Source organism: Neovison vison, chromosome 7, assembly GCF_020171115.1.
Source record: "Neovison vison isolate M4711 chromosome 7, ASM_NN_V1, whole genome shotgun sequence".
NCBI classification, from domain to species: domain Eukaryota; kingdom Metazoa; phylum Chordata; class Mammalia; order Carnivora; family Mustelidae; genus Neogale; species Neogale vison.
In genome coordinates this window covers 97309222-97330038 of record NC_058097.1, presented here as the reverse complement: position 1 = coordinate 97330038, position 20817 = coordinate 97309222, and the positions used below count along the sequence as shown (strand labels likewise).

The 20817-nt window shown below is 37.7% G+C and overlaps 1 protein-coding gene across 2 annotated transcripts in view; it reads right to left on the bottom strand.

The window, feature by feature from the left end:
* GUCY1A2 (guanylate cyclase 1 soluble subunit alpha 2) overlaps positions 1-20817 on the bottom strand; it is a 308917-nt gene that overhangs the window by 74023 nt on the left and 214077 nt on the right. For both annotated transcript variants that reach the window (XM_044257727.1, XM_044257728.1), the window contains exon 6: positions 17854-17997. In XM_044257727.1, the coding sequence (XP_044113662.1) occupies positions 17854-17997 (144 nt within the window). The remainder of the gene's footprint in view (positions 1-17853; positions 17998-20817) is intronic.

The window sequence follows — 20817 nt, the reverse complement described above, 5'->3', positions numbered from 1 at the left end:
GATGATTCACAGACCTATACCCCTGAAGCGAGTAATACATTATATGTTAATAAAAAATTAAATATAAAGTCACGTATGCTCCCCAAATGCTCTAAATGCTATCATTATGGATTTATTTATAGAATGAAATTATATAATAAATTGCATTTTTCTATACCTATTGAGCGTCTGGTATCAAACACAGAGTATAGTATCTTGACAAATATTTTAAATGGAATAGCAATGTATGAAAAAACAAAGAATGAGAAAGTATATATTATTGTCCCTATTTGTCAGAATGTATATTCTACATTAGTGTATCAGTTTTAACTTAATTCAACAATATTATAATTGCTTGCAGTGTAATGTACAAAGATGAAGACACAATTCCAATAATGAACATTCTCACAGTCTAATTCATAATACACAGGAATGTACGTCAACAATTTTTAATGGTAATTCCCAAAAGTTATTATTTAAAATTTGCTATGCAGCAGGACATTTTACTAGAGAGCCCATAATTGGTGATGATAACACACATAGACAATGTATTTGCAAGACAGTATATGAAAAATATCAATAGTTAAATGGGACAAAAGTTACAGATTTCCTAAAGCAGCATCAAGTAATTGCCATTAAGAGAATGCAAGTGTCAGTGATGACTTTAGAGGAGTTAATCTGGGCCAGGAAGGATGGAGAGAAGAGGAGAAACAAACACACGATGCGCTGTAAAGAACAGCAATGAGCCTGGTATACTTAATGCCATAATACTGTGTTGCGATGTTACTTATTCAACTGGATTGAGGTCTGAAAAGATAACCGGGGGACAGACTGAAGGTACTGATGAGGATACAGTCCTTATCTGACAGGAAATCAAGAGCCAACTGAATGGCTTTGTTGTTGTTTGGTCACAAACAGAAGAGCAGAATACGGCATAGTTAGGAAAACTTTCAAGGAAAATGAAAATTTCAGATTAATGATAGAAGAAATTTTGCTGACACACAGGGATCAGTTGAGGAGGAGAGTTGAAAGAAGCAAAGGAGAAAACACTTGAGCAAATGACCGGAGAGCAGTACGGAAGCAAAGGTAAAGTCATTCGTTTTCCAACATTTCATTCAATTGGGAAAGCGAGAGTCTGTTGAGAATCAAAATGGCGAGGGTAAGAGACAACCCCTTTTAAAGATTTAAAAATGTCAGCAAGAGTCACCGAGAAGGGATAGTAAAATAATATCCCGGAAAATTTGGGGACCAAATGCATTCAAAGGTGTGCATTTGTAATGAATATTTAATCACCATGAGTGTGTCATTTTCTCAAAAAATGCTCATTAATTCCAGACCCAGAATGGTATATGCTGGTAGTCCAGTGTGAGGGGGACAAAGAAGGGGGATAAAAAAAGGGGGCATAAAAACTAGAAGGCTGTTAGGACCAACGTTGAGTGCGCTGTGGGCCGATGGCATCCTGGCTCGTTCAGGTGGTTATGGGTTGGACTGTGTCCCACCAAATTCGTATGTTGAAGTTCTAACTCCCAGTACCTCAGAATGTAATATAATGTAGGAAATAGGGTCACTGCACATGGAAGCGGTTAAGATGAGGTCATACTGGAGTAGGGTGGGGTCCTCCAATCCAGAAAGTCTGATGCTCTGATAAAAAGGAGAGACTTGGACACAGTCCGACAGGCAATCAGGGAGAACACATGTGGACACTTGCAGCTACGCTGTCACGGGCTGAAGGACTACAGATGGGACCTTGTCCGAGTGTCGTCCGAGGGACTTCCTGGCCTTGTCAATGCCTTGATTTCAGATTTCTAGCCTCAAAAGTGTGAGACAATAAGGTGCTGGTATTTTAAGACACCCAATTTGTGGTGCTTTGTGATGGCAGCCGCAGCAAACTAACACAGACGGCAAACAGCCAGAAGACAAATTATAGACTGAAAAGCTCTGAATGGATGAAGCTTGGAGGTCGCGGTGCTCAGTGGGAATGGGGGACACAAAATGGCGGGAGAACCAGAGCCTGTGATCGGGCGGACCGCCAGGAATTAGAGCAGCTCCAGGCAAGGCTGTATGTGGCTTTCTAAGGCGCGTTCTAACAACAGGCTAATGTAGAGTTACCACTCATGTGAGCTCACGTTTTTTAAATGTCAACATTTTTCCTTACAATAGCTTCTTCTAATAAGTTCCTAGTATTTGCAACTTGATTAGGTAAAGTGTCTAAAAATAACTGTTCTGTACTGAATTTCTTCGGTAAATTTGAAGGTGACAACAAATATAAGACACAAGACATATGACAAATGTTCACAGCCCAAGACTCATCACGACACTCTACTATTTTCAAAAATAAATACGTTGTTCGAGAGGAGACGGAGGGGCATGGGGGACTCAGAAGGGTACTCATGTACTGGTGTTCTGCAAACTAACAACTGACCCAGCCTAGCAGTAGGAAAAGCTGAAGGTTCAAAGAAGAAATTGAGTTGTCAACTTTGACCGAGTTCTGCAGGAATAGTTGCCCCCAAAATCATAATGAGAGTCTCTCACAGAAGGAAGACCCAGGAACTAGGAGGAAATAGTTTTTACAAGAATTAAGTGAAATGGTAAAAATGGGACTATTCTGTTAATAGACAGAGATGACACTCAAGAGGTCAAAATAATTGAACTTCCTGACACAGCTTTATATAATGTTTCTTACTTCTTTAATGTAATAACCTCTAAAAGTCAAAAAGACTCCAAGTGATATTTCTTCTAACACAATGAGCCGTTGCTGGGACAAAAAGCAGAAACTGAAAAATTATTTCTCCTGCTTCCGTCTGGCCTTATTTTTCTTCATTAGCTTTCGTGGTAATTCTCAGATGTTGAGATCCCACTGCTAACTAGTTACCCAATTTTTTATACCTGTTTTATTGCCTGTAGAATGAGAGAACTGTCCTCCAAAGTTCCTAATTTTTAAAATCAACAATTACCGATCGTTAATTATTCATAACAGAATTTCCTAAGCACCCATATAATTATCCTTTTGTAAATGATCTCTGGTTGGTTCTGGCTAAAGTAGATTAGAAGAAAGAAAAAAGGAAGGAAAGAAGGAAGGAAGGGAGGGGAGGGAGGAAGAAAGTCATTTTATCTCTAGCTTAGTAAAGCCAAAAAGCTGAAATTAAATTAATATTGTATGGTTTTACCAGACGGCAGAAGCACATCGGAAAACATCTGGAATCTTCAGACAAATGTATTTGGCTCTAGAATCTGGCATTAATTGGCCATTTGGATAATGCCAGAGAGCTGGAGAGAAACGTTCACTTTCAATAATTTTGCAAATCAAAATACTAACCTATTAATGCCCTACTAACTCGTCCAACTGAAAATAAGGATCAGTGATTCGGGAGCAAATATTTGAAGTCATAAACAACCCCTGAAGCACTCACCTTAAAAGGAAGCTTTGTCTTTGTTGCTTGTGGCCAATATATTGTGCTCAGACTCCTGACAGAGGACATGGCTTGTATGACTCCTGCTTCCCTGAGCATGCTTTTTTAATCATAAAATAATAAGCATTTTCATAACTTAGAGTTAAAAATAAAGAAATGGAAAAGAACATTTATAGGCAACAATGTTCGGCTATTGCTTGCTATAATAGCATAGCTAGAGCAGAATGGTTTCCATACGGTACAGAACATTCTGTCGCATGCACAGAGACATCATCACACTGGATCGTAACCCCATAATACACATTCTCAGGGTCGGCATGATGAACAAGTTCTACCTTGTTTCACTATATTTCTGATAGTATCCTTACTAATTTCTGCCTGAAGCGGGTGAAATACGAGCCTGGGATCCAGTGAGCACTTGAAGAAGATGTGATTCTGACCCGAACACTTAGGAAACAACAGAGGAATGTGAGAAGGTCAGAGAAATGGAGACCACTCTACATTCACGCAAACACCAAAAGTCAGTGCATCTACCTGTACCCTAGGTAAGTGACGTGGCAAAAGATGTGCAAACATAAAAGTGTATTGACTTGTACGAGGAAGGATCAGAGATAAGAAAGGACATCGGCACAAACGAAGACGAGAGAGTTGCTATCAGTATCACAAGGACTAAAGTCTCTACTTTCTCCTTCCCCCACTTGGTAAAATTTAATTCCATTTACTGAGCATAGATGTCTCAAACTGACTAATAAGACAGTTCGAGTTTGAGGCATCTGGATGCCCACAAAGAAATACAACAAATGAAGGCAGCAATTTACCAATGCTGAAAGTTTGTCACGAAGAATTATTTTCTGAACTAATTGCCATTAAATAAATGTAATGCCTTGATCTATTCTTTATATAACAGTTAAACTGATTCTAATACTTTACATTTCTAAATGTATTGCTCTGAAAACATTTTAACTGGCATCAATTCGTTCCCATTTAAAATTTATAGTGATGATTTGTAACTCAATTTGGCTTATATTAATTTCTGCCCGCTTTGTTTTCTTTTATGACCATTACTTTGCCCACCCTCATTTTTCTGGCCAAATGCCTGTGCACAATTTTGTAAAAGATTTGATGTTCCTCCTCATTTCTAGCCAATAAAATTTTTCTACTCTGTTCAGTTTTAGGCATGATCTGCTGATGACTCCTTATGAACGGAATACATCAATGAACATCTGTGCTTTCTTCATTTTGAAACTATATTTATGCTTTTAAAATTACAGATACCTATAAAGAAGGAAAGAAAAGCAGTCTGTGTTAGCACTGCCTGGGTAGCTACGAAGGACAGTAAAAACGAATGCATAAAGTAATGCATATCCATATGTACAAAGTTTAGACAAATATACAACTTCAAGGTGAAAGGTGGAAAAAGCCCCATTTCCTAAGTGAACCAGTCTCAACAATTTTATGCACATTAGTCATTACGATATTACTTCGTGTAAGTAATTCTAACAAAGCCCAAGGGAGAATGACAAGCACTTTTATGAAATGGGCAGAGAAAGGGAACATGGTGTGTGTGGCGGGTGGGGGGGGTCACGTGGGCTAGGGACGGGGAAAACGACCTCCTGAGAAACAGAACAGACAGCAGAGAACACCACACGGGTCTGTGCACCAGTTCCCGAGAAGCAGGACTTGCTTTTTCTCTCTTCCATCTCTGCACCTTTCCTGAGGTGAGCTGCTTGCCAAGCACGTTAAAATAACTACACGCAGGCGACTGACTACTTAACATCACTTTCAGATAAACTAATAATTAAAGCAAACAAGTTGAATGGAATCCTAGAGTCTGAAAATCTGGGCGGCTGATTGCATTTTTGACTGAATGGATTTAAGTGACCAGATGTTGTGGTATTGTGTAGACAGAATTTTTACTTAATGAGAGCCAAGAAAAAAGTAGATTAGTATTTGGCACTCCCGCCATGGAGTCTGCAACGCGATTATGTAGTTTTGTACATGAGAGACATTCAGTAAATGCTTGCTGGCTGGGTGATCAAACCATTTTACTACATTTTTTCCACTTCCCGTCAGTGCTTTGGTTATCGTAAATATAAAAAAGTGATCTTGGATAACTTAATACACAAAAGAATCAACTGATACCATCTGGAAAATGTTTTTTTTTTAAAGATTTTTAAAATTATTATTTGACAGAGAGAGACACAGCGAGAGAGGGTCCCAAGCAGGGGGAGTGGGAGAGGGAGAAATAGGCTTCTTGCGGGGCACGATCCCAGGATCCTGAGATCATGACCTGAGCCAAAGAAAGGCAGACGCTTAACGACTGAGCCACCCAGGCGCCCCATGGAAAAGAATATGTCTTAAAGAACAATATTTCTTTTGGACTCTCTACTATGGTCTTAAATCTCTGTTTTACTGGTTTGGTATTCTTATATTGCCACAAAGAAGAGATCACATTTTTTTTTTCAGAAGAAGCTAATATTACAGAAGATCATATTTCAATATTATTCCAAAATTAATTTTTCCTCTAGAGATTTTGAAATTTTATAAAACTACCAATCTTTGGCTCCCTATTTTTAAATGCAGACATAATTATCCTCATTACTTCGCCATCTTCATGGACAGTTATAGGCAATAGAGTTTACCCCAAATTAGAACGCTTTCAAGTCATTGCACTGCTTCCGGATCTGAACATTTCTTAAGGAAGACAGAAAAGCAGTATTTTTTTTTCCCAAGGGAAATTACAGTTATTAGCTTAGTCGTAAGATTAGAAAATCATACTCATTATATTGTAGAGGCAGTGGAGGGAGATGGTTAAAGATTGTGGACTTCGAAGTAAAATAGATTTAAATTCTAATTCGGAATCTACTCTTTTTACCTATTTACTTTTATTTGACAGTAAGTCCCTTATCCTGAGGCCCGGTTTTCTCATTTGTAAATAAGGATAGCATCTTATTCATGGTCTGTGATTGTTGTAGGGGTTCCCTGATAATATTCACTATCTGTCTATATCACAGATATGAAGGCATGGTTGTAACACACACGCACACACATAAGTCACACACATATACATGCACACATGTATGTGTACAGACAGATGAGAGAAAGAGTGAGCATGCACATACTCTAGCTCCACATAATGCCAGGAGCATAGTCAGTGCTTGGTGAGAGGCAACTCCTGATGAATGCTGAGATCACAGGGTTGCAGTCGGCATTCTGGCAAGGTTCTGGCCAGCTTGGTATAAAGAAGTTCAAGGATTTCTTTTTTTTTTTTTTTTTTTTTTTCCCAAAGCAGACAGATTCATATTCAAATTTAGTTCTGCAATTGACCAGCTGCATTATCTTGGCCAAATCATATAAAGTTCTATCTATTTATTTATTTGATAGACAGAGAGCACCAGTAGTTAGAGCAGCAGGCAGAGGGAGAAGCAGGCTCCCTGCTGAGCAGGGAGCCCAACGTGGGACTCAACCCCAGGACCCCGAGATCACGACCTGAGCCGAAGGCAGACGCTTCACCCACTGAGCCACCTGGGTGCCCAAATCATGTCAACTTCTGAATCTCAAATTCTTTAAATGTAAAATAAGATTAAAGAATTAAATAATAAGATTAAATGTATGTGGCAGGGTTTTGGGGGTGGGCAGAATTAAAAGGGATGAATTATGTATAAAGCCTCTGGAATGAAGTCTGAAGATGATGTTGTATGAAAGACGGTACAATACATAGGTTATTTTTTCCGGGATCATACACAGATTCTTTAGCCCCTGACATTTTATTTCATCTTTAAAATATATAAAAACTGTACCTGGGAGCTTCACAGGACTGGTGCATAGACTGAATGAGATGGTACATAAACCATCAACCAGCTACCAGCACATACTTGGTTTTCATTGTCTTGCTACTCCACTTCCGTAGGTCCATACAAAATCTACAGCCACTACAATAATGTAGGTCCGAATGTACAGCAACAATAGCTTGAATATTCTAAGAAGGATTTAAGGTCTTTGCCAAATATTTTCAAGAACCTGACAAAAACTGCTCACTCAAGATGGAAACAGTACTGCGAAAAATCCACGTGTCTGTTTCCACTCAGTAACCCAGTCATTCACTTATAGGTGTGGGTTCCATAGCCTGTAGTTTCTGGGAGGGTCAGGGCCATATCTGGCTTAATCGCCCTTACATCCCCAGTGCCTAACCAGTGGTCCAGAAAGTAATAAGTATTCAGAAAACATTTGTTGAACACGAGTAAAAGTTACTCCTGGCAATGCTCCAGCCAAGACCACACAGAATTAGCAAACTGCAGACTGCCTCCAAAGAAAAAGGCTTTCAGCTCCTGAGACATTCAGAGCAGAGTCCAGGCCTATGTTCCCAGCAACCTGCTGATTACCGGTCATCTGACCATCAGAATTACTCTGTTCCTTCAACCTTACCAAGGCCCCCCCGCTAGGAACTATTTGCAAGTATTTCGGACATTGCCATCAGAACCACCATATGTCCCCCAAAGACCGCAATCTGAATTCAACAGGTTTTACTAAATCTATTTTTTATGGTCGGATTAACCTTTGAATGAGCACATTATAGGCAAACGATAAAGCAGAATAATTTCTTAGAATGGACACTACGTGTAAATTTGCTGTTGTAACATTTATACACAAGGTGACAATTTCTGATGCAGTGGGAAGCATTACAAATGTGCAGAAATCAATTCAGCCATTAGGAAAAAGCAAGAGTTGCTAGGAAACCACGTTCCAAATAAGGAATATTATAGTGGTGACCCAGACAATTAACATATGCCAGACATGGCTTCAACACAAGGCGCAACAGATTTTTTCAAAGCGTTCCTGACACTGAATGGTTCCTACCAGATTTGCAACTCAGGCGATTCAAGAGTTAGTTGCCTTTCTGTGACTTGACAATTTCAACGGCCAGAACAGGAAAATGCAAAATCAAAGTGAGTTAAACACGATGGGAGATGTTTCCTAGGACTTCCCAAGTCTCTTCTGTGTATTTCAGAGGCAGGCGTGTCTATGGTACAAAGTTGCCTAACTTCATTTCACCGAATGAAGTCCATTCCATATTAAAAGAATTTACTTTTCAAGTCTGTAAACTCTATTTCTGGGTGGTTGCATAGTCACAGAAAAAAAATAAAAGCCTTTAAGAATATGCAACACAATTCAATATGTGGTGACGATTTGTCGGTATATTACAGGTGGCCGGACTCTCTCCCCATGTCAGGTTTCAGAGGCCATTTTACCTCCTGTAGTTTTGGAAATGAAAAAAAAAAAATTACTTCAAAGCCATCTTTAAATTTGTATTTGGAGCTAGATATTAGATTTCAAGATAGGATTTCTGTTTCTGGTTTGTCACGCGAACAGTGGGGTTAGCACGCAGAGAGCACGTTAGTCTCGTACACATGAGTCCAGCTTGCTACTTTCACGTCATTCTTGGTCTTCTAAGATTCGTGCTGCTGGTGTTGGCGTATGTGAATGCCCCAACGAACTCTAAAAGAGATTAAGTTCAACTGGCAGTGAGAGATAAACACCTAATTTTAAAAATAAAGGACTAATTATGGACTCTACAGTCGCTAACTGAACATATGAAAAAAAAATTAAAGAAAAGCTTTTGTGGCAGCAATAAATAAATAATAAAAGCTCTCTTGTTCAATAATGCCAGAGAAAGAGACCATATTCTAAAAATATAATAGGCTAACTTACCCCCCCAAAATGGGTTGACAAAATCACAAATTAGTGTCTTTCTTAGGGGCAAGACTTGACAACAAAGATTCGTATTCTTTCCATAAAACTCAGATAAATAAAAACATGAGCTCCCTAACTACTCAGAGGCTCTACACTTCTAAACATACCAGACAAGAATCAACTAAAAATAAAAGAAAATTTAAAAAAAAAGAAAAAAGACTGCACCAGAATCTAAATCAACTCATTACTTTGTTCACTGAGAAAGTCTGATGATTATCAGGTAAACTGGACAGCGTGTTTCATAACATACCAAGAATTGTGTTATATAAAAGTTAATGCATTAAAAATTCTGCTATTGGGGCGCCTGGGTGGCTCAGTGGGTTAAGCCGCTGCCTTCGGCTCAGGTCATGATCTCAGGATCCTAGGATCGAGTCCCACATCGGGTTCTCTGCTCAGCAGGGAGCCTGCTTCCCTCTCTCTCTCTGACTGCCTCTCCATCTACTTGTGATTTCTCTCTGTCAAATAAATAAATAACTAATCTTTAAAAAAAAAATTCTGCTATTAAATTTTTTTAAAAAAATGAATGCATTTCCAACATAATTTTTAACCTCCTCTTAGGACATTGTACAAACACATCTGACCTGGGAGGCACGCTCTCTGCAGACAGCCTACAGCAAATGAAACGGATTATAACCTCTTGAAGAGTGTTCACCCCATAGTGATACTACCTAACAGCAACTTTATAAAACATTTAAACTATGTCTCCACGAAGGAATGCATTTCTCTTCTGAAAATGTGCAGGTGTGAAGACTGGTACACAAAACCAAGGTACACAATTTTGTATTTTTTCAAGCACAGTTTCATGCAAATCAATTTAGCGCTCCCTTCCATTGTCTGGTTTTGTTTTCCCTTTCACAAACTTACTATTGCTATTTTTTTCATGCAGCGAAAACAGGCAAATACTTTCACAAAAGGACTCCTTGGAAAATCTCTTTGACAAAAATCATAACAAAACTCTTCAGCAAGACCAGCACTTTCCAAAGTGTGAGCCTGATAAACTACTTTTTTCACAGATTGAAAAGGCGATCAACAGTCTTAATTAAATTATATTAGAATCAATCATGATTATAGATAAAAGCCAAAATCAACTAGTAAGGGAATTCCATCTCATTGCACAAATAATAGTGTCTATTAAATCATTAGGCCAACATTTTGTAGGAGGATTGTTCGGCAGTAAGCATACGCTATCACAGCTCAGTACTTCAGCATCGCGCCAGAAGAGAATTCCGTGATGAAAACAAATTTCTGGCACAACATATAAAAATAACTAGTTAGCGCAGAAAACACAACCTTTAAGTTCAAAGACTACCATGTGAAAAAAACGTAAATATAACGTTCTGAAATATGTGTCTTCTGCATTAAAATCCACAATAAACAATGGGAATGTAAGCAGAAAAAAGGATGCAGTAAATTGGCTGGTGGACATTCCGGCTGGTGATTCTAATTTCTGAAACAGGGACGGAAGCACAGCCATCCCCCGCCCACGCACGCAGCCCTGAGCTTACCTCTCTCACTTAATAATTTTAAAAATTAATCATTTTGGATGGAATATCTCTAAAACACATTACTCATTTCCATTCTCTTAAAGAGGACATCTAATACAAGTTCATCTGTTGACTACAGCCATGAAAAGTCTAATTTATTAGGTAATGGGATAGTCAAGCAGTAAGAAAAATCAGACAACGTGAAATTTATTTACCCCACTTCCATTTAATAAGTCTGTGGTGCACAGAAATTAGGAGTGCTTGTTAGCGAGATTTCTTATTCTTTTTTTCAACTGTAAAAACAGAACTAACAGCAATACAGTCCTCCTTGATCTGAGACTCGGAAGAGCTATTACCTGGCAAGGCCTTGGATCAGTGCTGCCTGGCGTACGGTTAAGTGTTTCAGGAGATGTTTATTTATCGTCACTCTGCAACAGACAGTTTAAATACAGTTGGATGTTTTTGTCTTTCTGTTTAAAAATAATGTTATCTGTGATGTGGGTTGGCAATAGGCACAAAGGTAGATTAGTGAGGATGAATCGTTATTAGTAAAATAAAACTGATCAAATGTACATGACTTTGAACATCTGTTTCTAGTAAGAGCAGTTATATTATCTGAACACCCCGTGGCAGGTCAGCACAAGGCACTGAAAGAATCTCACACCAAGATAGGGAGGGGAATGAACGTCAAGGAGAAGTGAGCGCGACATCAGAGCGTGATGGTCTCCTGTGGGCATCTTCTGATTTCAGAAGGGTTAAGGAACTGAGCGGGACACTTGGTACTGCAGCAGGGCTGCTTGCGGAACCGTGGAGACGAGACCCAGAGTCTGAGGACTGAAAGGGAGAAGGCTTGGTAAACCCGCCATACTCTGAGATGAGACCTCAAAGCCAGCACCAAAGGTAGGAGGGTGATACCAGAAACAGAAGGCGAATCGCAGTAAGCTGCCCCCCCAGAAAATACATCCAAGCGTTAAATCATCTGATCCCTGTTGTTAGAGCTCCTACAACTCTTTACACCGGAATAACACAGAAAATTTCCCCACAGGAGGGAAATTATTTCCTCAATATTTTTATACGCAATCGCTAACTCTCCAACAAAAAATGTCAATAATTTAGGCACAGAAGAGATGCAACATGGCCAAAAATTAAGTGAAAGGACAGATAATATAATGGACCACAAGATTCTAGAGAAGAGATTTATCAAGCCAAGAATTTAAAGGTAACTGCAGCTGACAGAGTCAAGGAAATAAATAAAAACAGTATGAACACTTTTGTCAGATGAGTGGAGACTTAAGCAACTGCACGCTGCTGTCACATGAGGTGTGAAGTGGAGGGGTTGGACGGAGGAGTTTCATAACCAGCTGCGGGGAGCATTAGTGAGAGGACCTGGACAGAAGATAAAGACTCGAGTTCTAGTAATTAAACAGCAGCACATGACAGAGGAGACTCAATTATCACCTCATTTACTGGTAAACTCTCAATGAATAAAACACATTCTTCACAAAACAGAAACCTCTTTCTAGTACCAAATAAATACACTGAACGGAACAGATTAGCAAAAATACTTAGCCGTAAATTTCGCCGGTAAAATTACTATACTGTAAGTACTATAAAAAAATACTATAGTAATTTTGTGCATCATTCCCGCAATAAAACAGTCATTTACTAAAATTGTGACTATCTGCATTACCTAAAAGATCAAAAGTAATTTCAAAGGTATCTACTGCATAAACGTGGGATGTGACAATAGTTGGGCTCCGTGTCCTAACAGTGAATTCACATAATGCCGAACTAGTTCTTTCTGACCCCTTAGGGTTAAGTTCTGGAGGTAGAACATTTCAAGTAAGTATACATACTTCAGGTTAAAAGCACAAACTACACTTTTATCCATAAACAATTATCAATAGTTTTTCTTTTTTTCTAAATACAGTCTTGGGCCCTATTCTCATGGGGTTAATTTAATACTGCCAATATCTGCAAAGAATAAATCCCTCCAAATATGAAAGTAACAATATCAGATTTCCTTTATAAATAACAAGCATTTAAAAATTAATTAGAGAATTATTTCATAATCTCAAGAAATCCTATAAGCTCATTAGAAGATGAAGCTGAAGCTTAAAGGAGGTACAATTTACTTTATTACATGCAAATTGTAAGTATATGTAAATTGTGTGTTAATATTCCTGCGTTTGGACTAGGCAGTTAGAAAAGATTCATAGTGTTTCCCTAATCTGCAATTAAGATTGCTAAACATATTAGTATTATAACACGATCATACATTGTTTTTTTTGTTTTGTTTTGTTTTGTTTTTTTTCCCAGGCCTTGAGACATACATTGTTTTTTTAAGTCTCTTTCACCATCTCTGTATAATTGCCTCATTATATAAAATGTACCATGTTCTCTAAATGGATGAAGCAAATTTGATTTATCATATAGGATGAAGCCTATATGATAAAATTTGATGAAAATATTTTTTAAAAGCTGAAGTCCCAAAGTAAAACCCAGATAGTCGGACACACTAACTCAATCTTCTTCAAAAGCCTTAAGTCATGAAAAAGCCACTTGTCTTCCCAAAATATATTTAATCACATTTCCTACTCAATTCTCAGTTCAGCTTCTCTTTCCCTATTAACATTTTCATTTTCAAGGAATAAAGCGTAGGCAGTGATAAATATTTTGTAATAGTCTTTAAATAGTGGCTAAATTATTAATGAAAGTTAGTCTTTCTGCCTTAAAAACTATTCAAAATACTTTGGTAAGATTAGGGTCACAAGGCTAAAGAACAGCATGAAATCATACAATTTTCTAGTAAAATCACAATATGGCTAGCTCACAGGAGAAAGAATCTAAATTTGGTATTACTTTTCGTCAAGTGTCTACTCTTGAAGATGTCAGAAAATCAGATTTCCTCCAGGGAGGGAAAAAATGGAGTAAGAATAATGCTGACACTTCTATAAATTCCGCCAATAGAATAAACACTGTACTGAGAAAGTATTAAAAATGATCATCATTATTTTTAAAAGGACTCTTAATTAAAGTCACTTTGGCTGGTCTTTCAGATTTGTTAAATAAATAGACCATGTATGTGTATGCTTTGTAGATAGACCTATGGTCTATAACTAGCCTCTGAGTTTCACTATTTATAAAGACTAATTTGCTTGAGTATCACAAAGTGAATAAATGAAATTATGTTATTTTTTTACTTTAAAAAAATTTTTAAGTAACCCATTTTTACAGTTAGTGATTCAAGGACATTACCAGTCATTTGAGAGTAATTATAAATGGTAATTCAGGTACCTAATTTCCTTTCATGAGGGGTGCCTGGAAGGTTTATAAAGTCATATAAACATTATCAATTTATTTTTCAAAATGTGAGAGGTTTGGGGAAGTTTTCTTTTGAGTAATTCTTGCAGCTCAAATAGCTTAAATTTTAAACAGCCTAAAACTTACACAGCTGGAAGTAAACAGTCAGCTGATCACATAACAACCCTACTGCACGCCCAAGCATTTTTAATAAAAGATTCTTTCAATAAGTCTAGAAATGTTCCCATGGCACCAAGTCAGAAGCCAATTCAAAGTCAAATTAATATGCCAAAAACAATCCCAAACCACACAAATAATATGAATTAGTAATGAAGCTAAAATTATTAAGGTGGTTTTATGATTTTGCACTCTCTCTCCGCATTCTTATTAAATCTTTATAGACATTTCCCCTTCTGATTTAATAAGACTATCTAATTCATAAGACAGAGTAATGTTATATCCCGCAAATGAAAATAGGGATGAGCCCATGAGAAACACCATTTGCTCTATGGTCATTTAACTTTGCTTTGACAGGGCTGAATCAATACAAACCTTCTATCTCCTATAAAAGAAAATCAACGTAGAAAAACAACCCTGGGCAAGACTGCCCAGGTAGTATTCTTGAAAATTTAAGAACTGATAGGAATTCAATCTGGAGCGTGTATATTTGGAACTGGCAGCATATCCTTCCTGTTTGTTTTCGCTGCCCAAGGGAGACGTGTCGTGCACACACTCGAATAACTTGTTAATTACGTCCTGAGGGGACTGAAACTATTTTTTCAATGCTCCATGCTTTCCTATTTTCACTACTGATAGGAATGGTTAGAAAACTCTCTTTCTGCATTTTAAAAATCACCAAACGTAAATGTATTGTATACACAGCAGCGGTAAAAGAAGTCACTCTGTCCTCAACCCCTGCCTGCACCTTCCCGAATGAACCCCGCCCCAATCTTCTTCCTCTCCCTTGGAGGGAAGCACCACCTTGAATTTGTATGAATCATTCACTTTTTTATCCCTTACACCTTCCCACTGATGTGGATATTTCTAAATAACATATTGTTTCAATGCCCCCAGTTCTGAAACTTACTTAAATGGAAAAATACTATAGCATTCTTCAATGATTTTCTTCTTTTGTTCACTAGGAAGTTCTGACATCCATCCATGTAGTCACTATGGTATACCACGGCATGGATCTATCACAGTCAATTTACTCTACTGGACAGTTATTTGACTTATTTCCATTTGAGGCCCCTATCAAAGTACTGCTGTGAACACTCTTGGGACTTCTGCCACACCTCCTCCTACTTCCCTAGGCAAACACCTAGGGAAGGGATTGTTGTGTTGTAGGCAAAGCACAAATGGAACTTCCCTAGTAAATGTCACGGACACCGCACCATTCACACCGCCACCAGCTGTACATGACGTCCTGCTGCTCCAGACCCTCGCTGACAACTGCACGGTCATGGCTTCAAAGCTGAACCAAACTCGTAGGTGGGAAAGCCGGAGTAGGGTGCCATCAGTATGCATCCTTTCACTTACTCATGAGGTTAAACAAAGATACTTAAGTGGTTAAATATGTTGCAAAAATATTCTCCTAGGGGTGCCTGGATGACTCAGTTGGCTCAGATCACAATCCCAGGATTCTGGGATCAAGCCCCACAGTGGGCTCCCTGCTCAGCGAGGAACCTGCTTCTCCTTCACCCTCTGCCCATCCTCCTACTTGTGCTAATAAACAAACAAAATCTTTTAAAAATATTCTCCTAGTCTGTGGTTATCTTTTTATCCTTTTAAGGTATTATCTGATAAACAGGAAGGTTTTAACTTTAGTGTAGTAAGACTTACATATATTTTCCTTTACAATTTGATAACTTTTAACTAGAGTGGTTTATGAAAAAATTTATTCCTTTCACTAAGTGAAAAACTCCAAATTATAGATTTATCGTTTAATAGTATGGCCCTTCATAATTAACCCAACTGGGATTACTTAATGTACAGACTCATGAAGTAGAGATCCAGTTTTAATACTTCTGTCCATGTGCATAACCAGCTCTTCCCAACCCTTCCTGGAACAGCCTATCCTTTCCCTAGTTAAAATGTCACCTTTGTCATTTAGTCACTCCCCCTTTCTCTGATGCAGTATGGCAGTATCAAGACATGTTTAGTTTTTAATTCTTATGATTTACCTTCGTAGAATCCCTTTAGGATTACTGTGTCTGAGAACTGATTAATGTCTTTTAATTGTTCCAGAAAAAAAATCCCTTTTATGCATTCCCTCTGTACCTATATTTGGAAGCCCAACTGAATATTCATTTTTACACTCTGTACTCTATACCTCCCACATATTTTATATTTTACATTATCTTTATTATCAATATTACCTATATTACATTTTATCTATTACATTACATTTTTATCTATATTAGATATATTTTTATCTATATTATCTGTATTACATTATCTATATTACATTTTTAACTCTCTGGACCTAATTATGGGTAATTTCTTCAGTTCTCACTTTCAGAGTACTAATTTTTCCTTTGGCTGTGTCTACTTTTAAACTCAACCACTGACCATTTTCTTTCTGAAGTATTATGTTGCTGGCTTAGCAGTCCTCTGGTTCTTTTTCAAATCTACTGTTCCTGCCTCACATTATTAAGCTGCTTCTTTTTTTCTTTAATTATATCAAACATTGTCATTTTGATTTCCTCTGAAAATTTTGGTATCTGACAACACTTCACTTTTTTTCTTATTTGTTGTTCCCACTCGGTCTCACCATAATACTTTGAATTCTTTTGAGAATGTGTGGGTTTGGGGTTTTTTTGGGGGGTGGTGGTGAAGGGGTTGTTTTGTTTTTAGTATTAGCCATTCATTTCCCAGAGTGTTTACCTGTGGAAATTCTTTGAAGATGGCATTGAAGCTGACTTCCTCCAGAAAAAAGTGCTGTTTTAGTTTCCTGTTATCACCGCTCATGACAGCAGCTACTCTAAATTCACCCTTAGATTTTGTCAGTTCACACATGTAATAATGTAACGGGTATTTTTCTTTCCCAATAGTTCAGTGAGATGCTCAATAGGTTTAAACATGCTAAATAGTGTTAAATTTTCTTTACATTTTTAAAAGCACTTTAATAACTTTAGTCAGAAGGGACACTCAGAATATCTAATTTGCCATAACTCCGGAATCAGGAATGTACCACATTTTGAGGCTTTCTTTTGTCTATATTTTTAACTTAAGATTGATGAGCTATTATAAAAGGACCACCTTACATTCATGATTACTTCTCCAAATACACAATTTCTGGTTTATAAGAGTTCACAGTGATAATACTCCTGGGATCCACGGGGTCCTCGCAAGACTACAGGCAGGTGACCTCATCCATTCTTTGAGGCAGATGTTAGGTTGTGGAAAGCCATCAGTACCAAAAAGAGTCCGGTGTACCTGAAGATAATTATCTACCACTTCTAAATTTTCTTAGTTACTGGCTCCAACCTTCAAGCTCTGCCACATTAAAAAAAAAAAAAAAAAGGCAGAAGTAACCCTGAGTGCAGAGGCTTCATGAGGAACACCTATACACTACCTGAAAGATAAGATCTGCCATTTTCTTTCCTCTTCATTTTGTGCTTTTTTGGGTTATCTCTCCAATTCTGATTCTCACTACCATCCTTGCTTGGCAGTGTTGAGTTGGTCACTGACAAGTTCCTTGATCTAGTCCTTTAGCTCTTTCTTTTCTCCATGTGATGAGCCTTTCACATACATTTTCCCATTTCTGACATCATTCCGTGTGTTCTTTTCCTGGCTCTATGAGTTATCTCTAGTTAATCTCATCTTTGATTAACCTACTTGTCTAATGCGTAAGTTACGTAGGTAGAACTCAGAATGGGATGTCTTGTATGTTACTACTCAAATCAAATTGCAGAGAGGGTTACCTGAATTGGTCTTCCATCAGGTGTCAGCACCTCTTCTGAAAGCTCCATCATCTTGAGGGCCATCAGAGCAATGGGCTTGGCGTGGCAGAGGCTTTTCCGGTGGAGTCCTGCAGCAACACAGTAGGCATCACCTATTGTTTCCACCTGCAACCAGCAGACAAATCAAATGCAAACATATGATAATGAGCCAGAAGAGAAATCATTAGTTATGTGCAATCACAAATGTTGCTGAAAACATGTCAGCAGAACATCAATAAATTAAGCAATTAGACAACTGAGTGTAATCACAGCAGAGTTTGCAAACAGCTACCGTCAAACACAGTCATCACTCTAGGGCTGTTCATCAACGTTATCACCATAGATGATCATTGAAATTGGGAACAACTGGAATACAGAACAATTATACTACACACACACACACACACAAACAAACAAACAAAAAAATCTGCCAGTATTTTGCCTGAACAATTTCCAAATAATGACCTTGTACAAAGCTACCCTCTTGTTTCCTTCAAACTTCCAATATTGCTTATATTTGAGAGATGAGAAGCTGAAGTGCAGAAACCCATCCATAAGCTTACAATTAAAGATTTAACAGACACTACCAGAGTTTTTTCAGACCCTATTCTAATTTTATTGTCAGCATCCATTCTGAATAGTCATTGCTTTTGTTAAATAGATTAAGTATTTACCCCTGGGTAAAATCCCCAAATTTCCAAAGCATAAAGCACAGTATAAAAACTAGGCACAACTAATTTTCAGAGGAAAGTACTCTAATTAACCAAAGTATATGGTGGTATACTTTTGGATAATTTGCAAATGACATAATAAGGGGTTAATATCCAAAAAATATAAAGAACTCACACAACCGAACACTAAAGAACCCAAATAATCTGATATAAAAATGGGCAGAGAAACACTTTCCCCCCAAAAAAACCATATAGATGGTCAACACACCCATGAAAAGATGCTCATCATCACTCATCATCCAAATCCAAATCGAACCTACAATGAGATACCACCTCACACCTGTAAGAATGGCCCAAATCAAAAAGACAAGAAGTAACAAGTGCTGATGAGGATGTGGAGAAAGAGGAACCCTCATGCACTGTTGATGGGAATGTGTATTGGTGCAGCCACTGCAGAAAACAGTATGAAGGATCCTCAAACACTCAAAGATAGAAACCCCATATGATCCAATAGTTCCACTGTTGGGTATTTACTGAAAGCAAAGGAAAACACTAACTCAAAAAATACATGCACATGAATGTTTACTGCAGCATTATTTACAGAGTCAAGACACAAAGGCAACCTAAGTGTCCATCAGTAGGTGAAAAGATAAGGAAAACATAGGATATATACACCCTAGAATATTACAAGCCATAGAAAAGATGGGATTGTGCCATTTGAGGCAACACGGACGGACCTAGAGGGTCTTATGCTAAGTGAAGTAAGTCAGAGAAAGACAAATACCTTATGATTCCAATCATAAGTGGAATCTTAAAAAAATGAACAAATAAACAAAAAGCAGAAGCAGAACTTTAAATATAGAGGGCTACTGGTTGCCAGAGCGGAAGGGGATGGGAGGTGGGTAAAATGGGTGAAGAGGAGCGGGAGATAGAGGCCTCCAGTAAGGAATGAGTAAGTGAAGGGAATTAAAAGAACATGAGGAATACAGCAATGCAACGGGCAGCTACACTGTTCAGCACAGCACAATGTATAAACCCGTCAAATCACTCAGCTGAACACCTGACACTAATGTAACACTGTGTGTCAACTATACTCAAATTTTTAAAAAAGTATCTGGTGATAAAATCCTCCATAATTCTAATATTTTAATTAGAGCAAAGTGATGAAATATTATAGTAAATGTCCAAATCCAATAATACTTGGTCTATGGAACCCTCCAGAGTCCTTCCATTGGTTTTTAGCAGAATTAACCATTTCCTCTGTTCTGCCTCAACAGCACTTCTCATACCTTTTTACTACAGGCTTTCATTTATAATCAAGATGTATCCCCAAGTGTGATGTCAGCTTTTTAAGAATGGGACCATGTTTTTTTCATCTCTGTATTCATAATGCTTACCATGGTTTCTAAAATACAGCTATTTAGTAAACAACTACCAAATGAACAAATTAATCAACCATGTTTATCATGATTTTAATAAGTCATTCTAATTGTGTATTCATTGTCACCATTCATTTCATGAACACCATGCACATGTGTGCAGGAAAAAAACTGCCTCTGAATGACTAGAGATGCTTCTATCATAAATATACCAAAACCTACAAAATATGTTATTAAAGATTTAATAGCCATAATTAGATTTCATGTCGAATGAAAATATGCACTGAATTAAGTTCTGTAGGTGCTAATTTAGGGAATATGGTGAGAACAGTTAAGCTAGGAATGCCAAAAAGGCCATCTGATCACCAAAATCTTATAAGGAAATATACATTAAAATTTTTTCCAATATCCTCAGACCTATCATGATTTTCAACATTTTCACTTTAAGACCTGTCTTCTTGTGCCAGAAAAAATGGAAATAAAATCATAGGGTAAGAAAAGAAAAACAATGCATTCTGAGTCAGCAAAGGTTTTACTCTGAAGGCTGAAATATATTTCCCTCAAAGAATTCCCACCGAGAAAGATAACCAGTAAATAATTAATCTCTAAAATGTGTCAACCTACCATTGTCCCCCTAGAAACAACAATTTCTTCTAATCCTCATAATTATCTCATCCTTTTGTGTTTCTATACACTGATTTTTTTATGTTTTTATATAAATGCCAGGTAAAGTATAGTGTAATATTGTTTCAGGTGTACAACGGAGTGATTCAACACTTCCATGCATCACCCAGTGTTCATCATGACGGGGCACTCCTTCATCTCCATCACCTGTGTCCCCCACCCCCCACCCACCTCCCTCTGGTGACCAGCAATGTGTTCTCTGTAGCTAGGAG